Genomic DNA, 12,387 nt, shown 5'->3' with positions numbered 1-12,387 from the left:
CTGTTGCTGCGGTTGCAGCCTTGACGGTTCTTACTGCTACTTTTGCTGCTCCACTCGCTGCTGCTGCAACTGCTGCTGCGGCTGCTGCTGAGTCTGTGTACATGCGCCTCAGGTGGGCCCTTTTCATGTAGGTTTGCTTCTGCGCTGCCGCCTGTTGCTGCTCTTCCCGCTGCACAGTCCCGTGGTGCTCTCGCTGCTGCTGCTGCTGCTGCTGCTGTTGTTCCTGTTGTTGCTGTTGCTGCTGCTGACAGTGGTTGCCGCTGCTGCTCTTGCTGCAGCGGGTGGTGGCCGTGCGCTTCCTGAGACACGCAGATTGCCTCGATGCTTCTCTCCCACCTTCAGTCCTTTTGCTGCTGCAGCCAGAACAGCAGCAGCAGCAGCAAGATCAGCAGCAGCAGCAGCACCAGGGTGGCGGACCGCAACTGCAGTCTGTTAACTCTGCGAAGGATGAGAGCCCAAAGGCCGCAAATGCAGCAACGCAGCTGGAAGCTACAATGAGTACTGCTGCTGCTGCTGTTGCTGCTGCTGCTGCAGTTCCTCCTTCTGCTGCTGTTCCCCCTTCTGCGCGCTATATTGTTTACCAGGCCCTCCCACTTGTTTTTCAGCGCTTTCAGCTGCAGGTGGTGCGGCAAGATATGCTGCTGCTGTTGCTGCCATTGCTGTTGCTGTTGCTGCTGCTGCTGCTGCTACTGCTGCTGCTGCTATTGCTGCTGCTGTGGCGGTGTCCGATGCCCTTGCTGCGTCATCTTTGCTGCTGACGCTACGGCAGGGGGCTAAAGACTGACCCTTCTGCTGCTGCTGCTGGTGATGCTGCTGCTACCACTGATGCTGCTGGTGCTGCTCCTCTTGCTGTTGCTGCTGCTGCTGCTGCTTTAGATTTCTGCGCTCCCACGGCAGTGGAGCAGCAGACCTCCCGAAGTTCTTCCGTTGGCCCCCGAGGACTCACTGACCGACTTGCTGCTACACATCGTCAAGGCATGACCTGCTGCTGCTGCTGCTGCTGCTGCTTTTGCTGCTGCTGCTGCTGCTGCTGCTGCTGCATCACGCCGTAGTCGAGCTGTGGCTGCTGCTGCTTCTGCGTGCTCAAGTACAGGCCATGGCTGACAAGGAGGCGCAAGTTTTCAGCTTTTTTGCTGCTGCTACTGCTATCAGGGCTCGATTTGTTTTTGCTGCTGCTGCTGTTGCTGTTGCTGCTGCTGCTGTTGCTTCCACCGCAGGAACACGAAGAGGTTGAGTTGCTGCCGTCTCTGCAGCAGCTACTGCAGAGAAGCCATAGCGCATCAGCAGCAGCAGCAACGCAGCAGCAACTGGAGGCCACACGCCTTGAGCTGCAGCAGCTGTCTCAAGGCGAAGCCTCCGAGGCTGGCTCAAGCCGTGAGTCTGTTGCTGCTGCTCCCGCCGCTGCTGCTGCTGCTGCTGCTGCTGCCCTCATTGCCGCTGCGGCTGTTTCTGCTGCACCGGCGCGTGCTGCTGTTAACCGTGCAGTCGATGCTGCTACTACCCCTTTTTTGCTTCCGCTGCTGCTGCTGCTGTTGGGGCTTGCCATGTTGCTGCTGCTGCTGTGACGGCTGGTGTACAGCGAGACTCTTACGACGCTAGACTTCATTAAGGTTTAGGGTTTAGGGCTTGTGGTTTAGGGTTTAGGGCTTAGGGTTTAGGGTTTAAGGTTTAGGATTTAGGGTTTGCGGCTGTGGATTAAGGGTGTTGTATGCATGCGCAGCAGCATGCCAGGAAGCCACTATAGAAACAAATGACAGACAAGACAGAGAAGCAGCTGCTGCAGCAACGCCAACAGCAGCAGCAGGAGCAGCAGCACCCAGTGCAGTACCAACTGCAACACCTGCAGCAGCGCTGGCAGCAGCATCTTCAGCTGCTGACACTCCACCAGCATGTAGAGAATGCACCCCGGAAACAATTAGCAGCACCAGCAGCAGCAGCAAGAACAGTCCCGAGCCAGAGGCAGAGGCAGCAACAGCAGCTGCCGCAGCAGCAACAGCAGCAGCAGCAGTAGCAGCAGCAGCGGCACAACAGGAGCTCCAAATTCCTTGCTCTCTCTCAGAAGGCAGCCAGCTATCATCCAATGAGCAACAGCAGCAGCAACAACAGCGGCAACAGCGGCAGCAGCGCACACACGATGAAAGCTTAGAGCAGCAGCAGCGGCAGCAGCAGCAGCGCAAGCAGCAAGAGTGTTTAGGGCAGCAGGAGCAGCAGTGCAGGACCCAGGCTCGATGCGAAGTGTATAGGCTGCGCATTCAGCAGCAGCAGCAGCAACGCCACCAGCAGCAAAGGCTGCAGGGGCAACAGCAGCGGCGTCTTCCTTCTGGTATCGAGCCAAGGAGTAGAAGCAGCAGTTTGAGTGAAAGCAGCAGCAGCAGCAGCAGCAGCAGCAGCAGCAGCACTTTTTGTAGCTCGCTTCTGCCCAATGGAGACAAGCCGTGGTTGCTGCAGCAAGATGAGTTGCAGCAGTGGAGGCCAGAAGTCGTGGCAGCAGCAAGAGCAGCACACATGACAGATTCAGAGCAGCAGCAGCAGCAGCAGCAGCAGCAGCAGTCACTCCAGGAGCAGCAACAATATCAAAGGGGGAGGCGGCTGCACAGCCAGCAACAAAAGCAGCAGCAGCAGCAACAGCAGCAACAGCGGATCCTCCGGCTTCAACAGAAACCCCGTTTGTTGCTTTTGCAGGGACGAGTTCTAGAGGAAGAAGAGTTGCTGCTGCAGCACGAGCGTCTGCTGCAGCAAGAGCGAGAGCAAGCTCTGCTGCAGCGCAAGCAGCAGGAGACCCTGCTTCAGCAGCAGCAGGAGCAGCAAGAAGCGTTGCTGCTGCAAGAAGAGCAGCAGCAGCTGCTATATCAGCAAGAAGCGGAGCTGCTGCTGCAGCAACGCCCGAGAGGCGAAGACCTGGATGGAACTTACTTTTTGCATCAGCAGCAGCAGATGCTGGAGCAACAGCAGCAGCAGAAATTGCTGCAGCAGCCGCATGAGGAGGAGCAGCAGCATGAATATGAGGAGAGTGAGGAAGCTTCTTGGCATAGGCACGCAGCAAGGAGGTGTCAGCAGCAGCAGAAGCAGCAGCAGCAGGACTTCCCACCAGAGTATGCGCTTCGGAGGCAGCAGCAGCTGTTTCTCAGGGCGGAGCAGCAGCAGCAGCAGCAGTATAGCCACCGGCAAGCTGGGATTTATCACAGGGGAGTTGGACTGCAGCGGGAGAAAGATCAGCAGCAGAGCAAGCAGCAGCAACGTGTGCAGCAGCAGCAGCAGCAGTACCGACGCTACTTCACAGAACCACAGGTGCAGCAGCAGCAGCAGCAAGAGCAGCAGCAACACAAAAAGCAGCAGAAGGCGTCCCGCCTCAGAGCTCCAAGCCCCTCTACATGGGATCAGCTGAATCCGCTGCAGCAGGAGCAGATGCAGCAGCAGCAAATGCAGCAGCAGCAGCAGATGCAGCAGCTGCTGCAGCAACAGCGGCAACGGGAATTTCAGGTACGAGCAGAGCAAGAAGAAGTAATGAAACAGCAACAGCAAGAAATGCTGCTGCACGAAGAAGCTGCAGCAGCGCAGCAGCAGTGGCACCAGCATGGGGAGAGGCTGCTGCTAGAAGCAGCAGCAGCAGCTAAGCAAAAGCGGCAGCAGCAGCAGCAGCAGCAAGAAGCACAACTGTTTAGTGACAGTGCTTTCCTGAGGCGGCATCGAGAGGCCTTCGGATACTTCAAACATGGGGTGGAGCAGCAGCAACAGCGGCAGCAGCAACGGCAGCAACAGCAGCAGCAGCAGCAGCACCAAAACTCTATAAGAAAACCGCAGCGCGTCCACAGAAGCGCACACTGCAACAAGTCCAGGCAGCTGCAGCAGCCACGGCTGCACCCCAGCTAGCCACCTGTCTTGAAAAGAGCAGCAGCAGCAACAGCAGCAGCAGCAGCAAGAGCACCCAAGTTACGAGATTGGCAGCTGTGCCTGCAGCACTTCACAGAGCAGCAAGTGCAGCAGCAGCAGCAGCAGCAGTGCAGCTAGCCAAACTAGGCCGCGCTAGCTGGCGGTAGCTAGCCAGCGCCACTGGGGCAGTGCGCCAGCCCAGCCACTGACAGCAGCTAGCTAGCTGCGAGCCGCAGCAGCAGCTTGCTGCGGCTAGTCCGGGCAGCAAGCTAGCCACTGTCTGCTGGGGAGGATGCTGCTGTTGCTGCTGCTGCTGCTGCTTCTGAGGTTACTGAGTGTTGAAGGACGGAAGGCAGCAAGGTCTCTGGAACCGTGCCGCATTGGGAGCAGCAGCAGCAGCAGCAGCAGCAGTTCCAGCAGCAGCAACGGCAGCAACAACAAAAGCAGTGGCAGCAGGAAGGAGCTAAGATGAGGTGCATCTGTGGCCGTCACTCAGCCTCTGTCGCTTGTGCGGCTAGTCCTTAGCTAGCTAGCTAGCTAGCTAGCTAGCTAGCCAGCCCGCTAGCCAGTTATCTATTTCACCTATTGCTAGCTAGCTAGGCGCTTCGCTGCTAGCTAGCTAGCTAGCTAGCTAGCTAGAGAAGTGGGTGCAGGAGAAGGCGAGTTGCGTCATCTGTTCATAACTTGAGCGTCACAGTCTATTCTAATGCGAAATTCGGCTGCTGCTGCTACTGCTGTTGCTGCTGCTGGAGCTGCTGCTCGCGTTTCCACTACTGTTGGTGCTGCTGCTGCTGTGTGTAGGGCTTACTCCTGAGTCTGCGTATCGAAAGTGAGGACGCACAAGATGTTCTTCAAGTCCCTAATTAAAAGATAAACCTAATTAATTAATTAAACGAAGAACATAAAAACTAGACAACAATCCGGAGTGCAGAGTGTGGCTGGAGCTGCCGGGCCGGCTGAGGCTGTGTACGTACACCCGGCCAGTGCGCCCCGCCAAAGGCTTTCTGCGCTGCCTCGCGCATGAGATAAAGGTATTTCAAGTATTTTGAGAGCAGCAGCAGCAGCAGCAGCAAAAGCTGCTGCAGGTGCGTATGGACGGGAGCAGAGGCAGCAGCAGCAGCAGCGGCGGAAGCAGAAGAGAGCAACGCCGACAGCAGCAGCAGCAGCAACACAAAAGGCCGGGATCTTCGGGACTGCTTCAGTTAAAGCGTGTCGGCCAGAGCCTAATTCATAGCCGTTTTATTTCAGTCAAAGACACTTTCCTTTCAGCAGCAGTAGCAGCAAGAACAGCAGCAGCAGCAGGTCACCAACGCCTGGGCTCCAGCGAGCAGCTGCAGCAGCAGCAGCAGCAGCTCGCCTGCTGCAATTAGAAAAAACACTGTTTTCACTTTGTAAATATAATTGTGGTTTAGGGCCTAGGGCCCGGCTCCCCAGACACAGCCAAGTTCAGAAGACACCTGAGGGTCACCAGCAACAGCCCTTGCTGCTGCTCATGCTGCTGCTGCAGCCTCCGCTGCTGCTGCTGCTGCTGCTCCTTGTGCTGCTACTGCGTTGCAGCGTTTAGCATTTATTGACCCACGCATGATGTGCCGTTGCAGGGCGAGCCAGTCGCCCATGAACTGTAGCCTGCAGCAACAGCAGCGCAGCAACGGAGAAGCAGCAGCAGCAACAGCAGCAGCACAAACTAGTGGCACTTTGGCTGGTAGTTCTGAAAATATTTAGCAGCTAGAGTATAAGAGTGGGTCACTGGCTGCGAGGACTGCTGCAGCTGCGAACCGGCTGCTGCAGCAACGCCAGTGGCAACCAGCAGCAGCAGCAGCAGCAGCAACAGTAAACAGCTGCTGCAGCAGCACGCAGACTGTAACTGCAGCGTTTGGCTTCAATGAAATGGCACTGAAAGCAAAGTAGACTTGCTGTTGTGGGTGTTGCTGGTGCTGCCAGTGGTGTTTCTGGTGCTGCTGCTGCTGCTGCGGTGTCCTGAATACTGCTGCTGTCTTTGCTGGTGCTACAGTGACCTTTGCTGCTGCTTCTGCTGCTGCTGCTGCTGCTGTAGCCATGGACAGTGAGGGAGACTTTTCAGAGGCAGCAGGGACACCTTACTTCCGCTCCGCCTCTAGTGCAGTTCCTCACCAAAGCAGCTACACTGAAGACAAGCCTGCTGCTGCTGCTGCTTCTGCTGCTGCTGCTGTTCCCACTTTACGGCATTTGCCAGAAGGGACAGCCGCAGCAGCAGCAGCAGCAGCAGCAAATCCAACAAACCAAGACGCTGCACGCGAGAGCAGCCTCACAAGCTCTGTCGGTGTGCTGCAGCGAATGCAGCCGACTACCTCGCAGACGCGGCTGGCTGCTGCTGCTGCTGCTGCTGCTGCTGCTGCAGCAGCTGCTGCTGCTGATGCTGAGCTGCAGCACAGCTTCACGCAGCTTTCTGAAGGCGAGGTGCGGCCCCTTGCGCTGGGAACTGGGCAGCAGCAAACAGAACCGATGCTGTGGACTGTAGTGACACCCCCCATTTCCGGAAGCAGCAGCTACTTGCCTCAGCAGCAGCAGCAGCAGCAGCAGCAGGAGGCAGACGCGTTGCCGAGGCGCGGTTCAGGCACCCCGGCGCTGCCTTCAGAAGGCTCCCAGAAGCTGCAGCAGCAGCCAGAGCAGCTGCTGATGCAGCAGCTGCAGCAGCAGCTGCACTCGCAAGAAGAGACCTTGCTGCACAAGCTGCAGCAGCAGCAACTGCAGCAACATAAGACGCAGCAGCAGCAGCAACGACTCATGGAACAGCAGCTGCAGTGGAAGCACAAGATAGAGGAACAGCAAGAGAAGCAGCAGCAGCAACAACGACAGATGGAACTGCAGCTTCAGAAGCAGCAAGAGATAGAAGAACAGCAGCTGCAGCAGCTGCAGCAGCTTGAGCAGCAATTGATGCTGGAGAAGCAGAAGCGGGAAGGGCAGCAGCAAGAGCAGCAGCAATGGCAGCAGGCATACGCAACAAAACTTCAGCAGCAGCAGCAGCTGGTGATGGACTCTCAGCAGCAACAGAAAACATGGCAGCTGCAGCAGCAAGAGCAGTTACTGCATTTAACGCGGCAGCAAGAGGAACAGCTGCGGCTGCAGCAGCAGCAGCACGAGCACCTTCTGCAGCAGAAGCTGCAGGAGCAGCTGCAGCAGCAGCACGGCCAACACGAGCAGCAGCTGCACCATTTGCAGCAGCAGCAGGAACAGATAATGAAACAGCAACTGCTGCTAGAGCAGCTGCTGCAGGATGTGGACCGCAATCAACTTCAGCAGCATCAAACAGCGCGGCAACAGCAGCAGCAGCAGCAACAGCAGCGTGAACAGCAGCAGATGAAGTTTCCACAGCAGCAGCCCTCAGAATCTTCTCAAGAGCACGAAAATTCGCCGCTGGACAGCTTTAGCGGTGTCTCTGGCGTTGCTGCTGCAGCGCTGCTGCAGCAGCAGCAGCCACAGGGGCAGCAGCAGCAGCAGCAAGCGCTGCAGCAACAGCAGCAACAATTTTCTTTTTTCAGTCCCCGCCGATCCTTTACATTCCCACTAAGCAACAACACAAACTGGCAGCAGCAAGAGCCCCAAAGGAACTTGACATTTCCGCTATCGCATGCTGCTGCTGCTGCCGTTGCTGCTGCTGCACCTCCTGCTGCAGCTTCTCCTCTCCAGAACGAAGTCTGCTGCTGCGCACCTCCTCCTGCTACTGACACACGAAGTGCACCTGCAGGGGAGGCAGCAGCAGCAACAGCAGGAACCGGAGCAGCAGCAACAGCAGCAGGTGCCCAGGCAGCAATCCAGGAAGCTGAAGCAGGTGCCGCTGCAGAGGCGACAGGCGCAGATATCTTAATGGGACTGCAGCAGCAGCAGCAACAGCAGCAGCAGCAGCAGCAGCTGCCACTGCAGCATACCAGGGAACAAATAGAAGCAAAACTCTCGCAGCGCGAGCTGCAGCAGCAGCAATTGCTGCACCTAACGAAGCTGCCTGAAGCCCATTCGTGCGACTTGCCGCAGCCACAAGATGAGCAGCTGCTGACCCCCCGTGCTGCTGCTGCTGCTCTGCTGCAGCACCGCAGCAACACTTTTGAGACAGGCGTGTTTGCAGCGAAGCGACGCCTTCTGCAGCAGCAGCAGCAGGCCGGTTTGCTGCAGCAGCTGCAGCACCAGTGGGCGCAGGAGGCGGGGGCGCATCAGGGAGAGGAGCTGCTGCTGCAGCACAAAGCAGCAGAGCAGCAAATGATCCTGCAGCAAGAGCAAGCTACAAGGCAGCTCATGCTGCAGCAAGAAGCAATGGAGCAGCAGCTGCAGCTGCGGCAGGCAGAAGCAGAACAACGCCACCTGGAAATTCTGCAGCGGTGCGAATCTTTGCAGCAACAAGCGCTGCAGCAGCAGCAGCAACAACAACAAATGCTGCAGCAAGAGCATGCACTGCAGCAGCAGCAGGCAGGGCCCTACATTGACCAGCAGCAGCTACAGTGGACACAGCGCAGCCACAGCGGCCTGCTGTTGCAGCAGCAGCAAGAAGGAATAGTGCGGCTGGAGGCCGATAGCCAAGCGCAGCAGCAGCAGCAAAAAGAAGTGCTGCTGAACCAACAGCAGCAGCAGCAGCAGCAGTTCCTGCTGCAGCGAGCGGACGGGCAGCTGGTGCAGTTTCCTTTGTGTGACGAGCATGAGCAAATTGCGGCGTCACTGCAGCAGCAGCAAGCGCTGCAGCAGCAGCAGCTGCTACAGCACCACCAAATGCAGGCCCTGCAGCAGCAGCAAGAATGGCAGCAGAAGCAAATGCTGCAGCTACAGCAGCAGCAGCAGCAACAGCGGCGCAGTCCGCTGGTGTCGCCTAGAAAATTTCAGCAGCTTAAACAGCAGCGGCTGCAGCACCGACTGAGACAACGGCTGCAGCAGCGGCAGCAGCAGCAGCAAGAGTCTCTCTTGCAGCAGCAATGGATGATGCTACAGCAGCACCAACAGCAGCTGCAGCAGCAAGGGCAGTTGCAGCAACAGCTCTTGCAGCAGCACCTGGACCTCTGTAAAAGAGACCAACTAGAGATGCAGCAGCAGCTAGCGGCAAAAGAGCAGCAATTGTTGCAGCAGCAAATGCTGCTGCTAAGCCTCCAAGAGCAGCAGCACCCGCACAAGGGGGCCGCTCAAGCGCTGCAGCAGCAACAGCAGCAGCATGAGCAACCGCTGCAACAAAAGGGGAAGCAGAAAGAGACACCGCACGCACAGCAGCAGCAGCAGCAGCAGCAATTTGAGGCGTCTTCCGCTAGCCACAGCAATCTCTACAGCCAAGGCATTCATGCGCAGCAGCAACACGAGACGCAGAAGGAAGAAAAAAGCCAGCAGCAACAGCAGCAGCAGCAGCGGCAGCAGCAGACAGGGCAGCACTTCTCACAAAGGCAGCAGCAAGAGCAGCATGCAAACCAACCACTGCAGCAGCAGCAAGATGACCCAACGAAAGGAACTCTAGAAGGCTACTGCAACAGCGGCAGCAGCTGCTGCCTTTTCACAGGCAGCGACCAGCAGCAGCAGCAGCTGCCGCAGCAAACTCAAAGCGTTTCATCATTGGCGTCGCTGCAGGAAGAAGAATGCAGCAGCCAGCCAGCAGCAAACCAACAGCAGCAGCAGCAGCAGCAAAAGGGCGCGTGGGTCTGCCGCTGTGGGGCCTTGAATGTCAGTTACGCCGCTGAAGCAGACTGCATGACGGAGCAGCAGGGGCTAGCAGCAGCAGCAGCTGCTGCTGCTGCTGCTGAAGCCGCAGCAGCATCATGGCAGCCAGCTCAGGAGCTGCCTAAAGGGCCTGCATGCTGTCTGCTGACTTACCAGCAGCAGCTGCTGCAGCTACAGGCTATGGAATGTGCCCCAGTGGCACCGCTGCAGCAGCTAATGGATGACCACGTGCAGCAGCAGCAGCAGCAGCAGCTGCAGCAGCAACAGATGCTGCAGCAGCAACAACCGCATTTTTATCCCCCTGCAGCAGTGCCTGGCTGGGGATTCGGGTGCCTGCCGCGCAGCAGCAGCAGCCCAAGAACAGTGCTGCCTCAGCAGCAGCTGCTAAATGCGGCACCAGCAACAACTGCAGCAGCAACGGACAGTGCTGCAGCAGCATACAACAGCAGAAGCGCAACGCCTAGACGAGCACACGAGCCAGAGGCAGCAACTGCTGCAGCAACGCCGCGTGCAGTGCCAGCAGCAGCAGCAGCAAATGACCGACCCTGGAGGTGCAGGGGGAACAGCCCCTGCAGCAGCAACTGCAGCAGGCCAGCAGACGAACAGCGGCCGCAGCAGCAGCAGCAGCAGCAACAGCAGCAACAGCAGCAGCAGAAAGGGCTAGAACTAGTAGCAGCAAACTGCCGCGTCGGTTCTCGCGGAGATGCCTTCAGCAGGAGCGGGCCCTGCAGCAGCTGCGCTGTGTGCTGCAGCAGCAGCATCGGCGAGCTTGAACAGCACCTGCAGCTGCAGCTGCAGCAGCAGTACCTGCAGCAGCAGCAACTGCACTTGCAGCAATTGCAGCGACAGCTACGCCAGTGGCCGCAGCAGCAGCAGCAGCTCAATGACGGTGGAGGAGAAATCTACCTCCCGATGCCGCAGCAGCAGCAATGCCGAATGGTGCAGCAGCAGCTGCAGCAGACAATGCAGCAACAGCTACAGCAAAGGATGCATCAGCAACTGCAGCAAGGCAACAAAAGCAAAGACGCGCTGCTGCTGCTGTCAGAGAGGGGCAGCACCCAGCCCACTGCAGCTCCGCCGTCACTGAGAATGTCTGCTGCTGCTGCTGCTGCTGCTGTACTGACACCCGAATGCGCATGCATGCAGCAGCAGCGCCTCGAGGTGCTGCAGCAAGCGGAACTGCAGCAGCAGCACCAGCCCACGACTCCTCGCAGCCCCCCATGGGCACCTCCGCATTTGTGCCAGCAACGCGTGCAGCAGCAGCACCTGCAGCAGCAGCAAGTGCAGCTGCAGCTGCTGGAGCAGCAGCGTCTGTGGCAGCGCAGCCGCTGCTGCTGCCGCATCAGCGGGCCACACAGCAGCAACAGCAACAACTGCTGCAACTGACTGCCGTGCAAGGCCTCTAAAACATAGCTACATTTAAGCCTCTTTGAAAGTAGCACAAGCAGCAGCAGCAGCAGCAGCAGAAGCAGCTGTGTGCTGCAACGGCTGAGCTCTACGCTGGAGTTGGCTCAGTAGGCTTCTCTGTAATAGTGCTGCAGCTATGTTCCATGCTGCTGCTGCTGCTGCAGCTAAGTGCAGACTGTGCAGCAGTAGCAGCAAGCACCGACGCCGTTGCTCTCACTGCTGCCGCTGCTGCTGCTGTGCATCTCAGAGCCCAAAGTCCCTCAGCTAAACGCATGCAGCAGCAGCAGCAGCAGCAGTAGCAGCAGCAAAAACACCGCCAAAAGTAACTCGAGCAAAATGACTGCATTGTCCTGAATGCTCTATGTGGGGCCAAACAAAGACTCATCAGTTTCATCAGGTGCTGCTGCTGCAGCTGCTGCTGCAGCAGCTGCTACCGTACTTGCTGCGTCTGCCGCCGCAGCTGCTGCGGCAGGCTGGCCAGCTGGGGCCGCTGCAGCATCAGGCGCTGCACCGTCTGCTGCTGCATCGTCTGCTGCTGCTGCACCATCTGCTGCTGCTGCTGGAGAAGCAGCAGCAGCAGCGAGCCGCTGCTCTTCATTCACGTGGGGCCGTTTCCTAGAGCGCTCGCCGTCGGAAGCAGCGCCAGGAGTCTCCGGTGCTTCTGCTGCTGCTGCTACTGCGCTCTCAGTAGCGCCAGCTGCTGCTGGGGAAAATGCAGCAGCAGCAACATCTTGCTGCTGCTGCTGCTGCTGGCTTCCTGCATCCGCTGCACTGCTATCCTGAGACATTGCAGTGGAGGGCGTGTGGCCGGGGGCAGCAGGCGGCGTAGCCGCGGCCTCTGCTGCTGCAGCTGCAGCAGCTGCAGCAGCAGCTGCAGCAGCAGCAGCAGCAGCCACAGCAGCCTGCTTGGCGAAGACAACTAGCCGGCCGTCAGCAGATAAAGATGCCACAGTTGCTGCTGTTCGAGAAGCAGCAAGACCCACTATGAAGGCGGAGTGGCTCTGCAGCACTTCAGTGACAGTTTCGAGGCCTTCTAGGGTTTGTTCTGCTGCTCGCACTTCGTAGAAGCCCCAGTTGCTGCTGCTGCTGCTGCCTGCTGCTGCTGCTGCTGCTGTCACTGGCTCCCCGCTGCAGTCCCCTGGCAGGTCTGTTGCGTTGCAGCTAGCCAGCAGCACCGCGCGCTTGGGGCTCAGGTGTACGTACACCATGTCGCAAAGGCTCGCTGCAGCACAAACAGCAGCAGCAGCAGCAGCAGCTTCCTTCGCGAAGCAGCAGCCGCGACCTAGTGCAGCGCAGCAGCAGCAGCAGCAGCAATAGGCTGCACTGCATCAGCTGCAGCAACGCAGGCTTACCGCTTATGGTGCCGCGAGCAAAACGAGAGAGAGTGACACTTTTCAGCCGCAGCTGAGGGTAAACCTGCACTTGCTGCTGCTGCTGCTGCTGCTGCTG

General features: G+C 58.3%; 3 protein-coding genes across 3 annotated transcripts; 2 read left to right on the top strand and 1 right to left on the bottom strand.

Annotated features, from left to right (window-relative positions):
- Positions 1-278: 278 nt before the first annotated feature.
- Positions 279-3,870, top strand: ETH_00020120 (uncharacterized protein; the record flags this gene model as incomplete). The annotated part of the gene is made up of 4 exons (XM_013379423.1): positions 279-623; positions 877-975; positions 1,218-1,374; positions 1,721-3,870. Coding segments are annotated over 4 exons (2,751 nt in total), but the record flags the coding sequence as incomplete, so codon positions are not given.
- Positions 3,871-5,925: 2,055 nt separating this feature from the next.
- ETH_00020115 (uncharacterized protein) lies at positions 5,926-10,917 on the top strand (the record flags this gene model as incomplete). The annotated part of the gene is made up of 1 exon (XM_013379422.1): positions 5,926-10,917. The coding sequence occupies one exon, from the start codon at positions 5,926-5,928 to the stop codon at positions 10,915-10,917; it is 4,992 nt and encodes a 1,663-aa protein (XP_013234876.1).
- Positions 10,918-11,297: 380 nt separating this feature from the next.
- On the bottom strand, positions 11,298-12,384 carry ETH_00020110 (uncharacterized protein; the record flags this gene model as incomplete). Its single annotated transcript, XM_013379421.1, has 2 exons — positions 11,298-12,160; positions 12,291-12,384. Coding segments are annotated over 2 exons (957 nt in total), but the record flags the coding sequence as incomplete, so codon positions are not given.
- Positions 12,385-12,387: the final 3 nt, after the last annotated feature.

The sequence above is a fragment of the Eimeria tenella genome, genomic scaffold (assembly GCF_000499545.2).
Source record: "Eimeria tenella Houghton genomic scaffold, Eth_scaff296, whole genome shotgun sequence".
Classification (NCBI taxonomy): Eukaryota; Apicomplexa; class Conoidasida; order Eucoccidiorida; family Eimeriidae; genus Eimeria; species Eimeria tenella.
The sequence above is the reverse complement of the archived record's forward strand: the minus strand, read 5'-3'. Positions and strand labels throughout refer to the sequence as shown.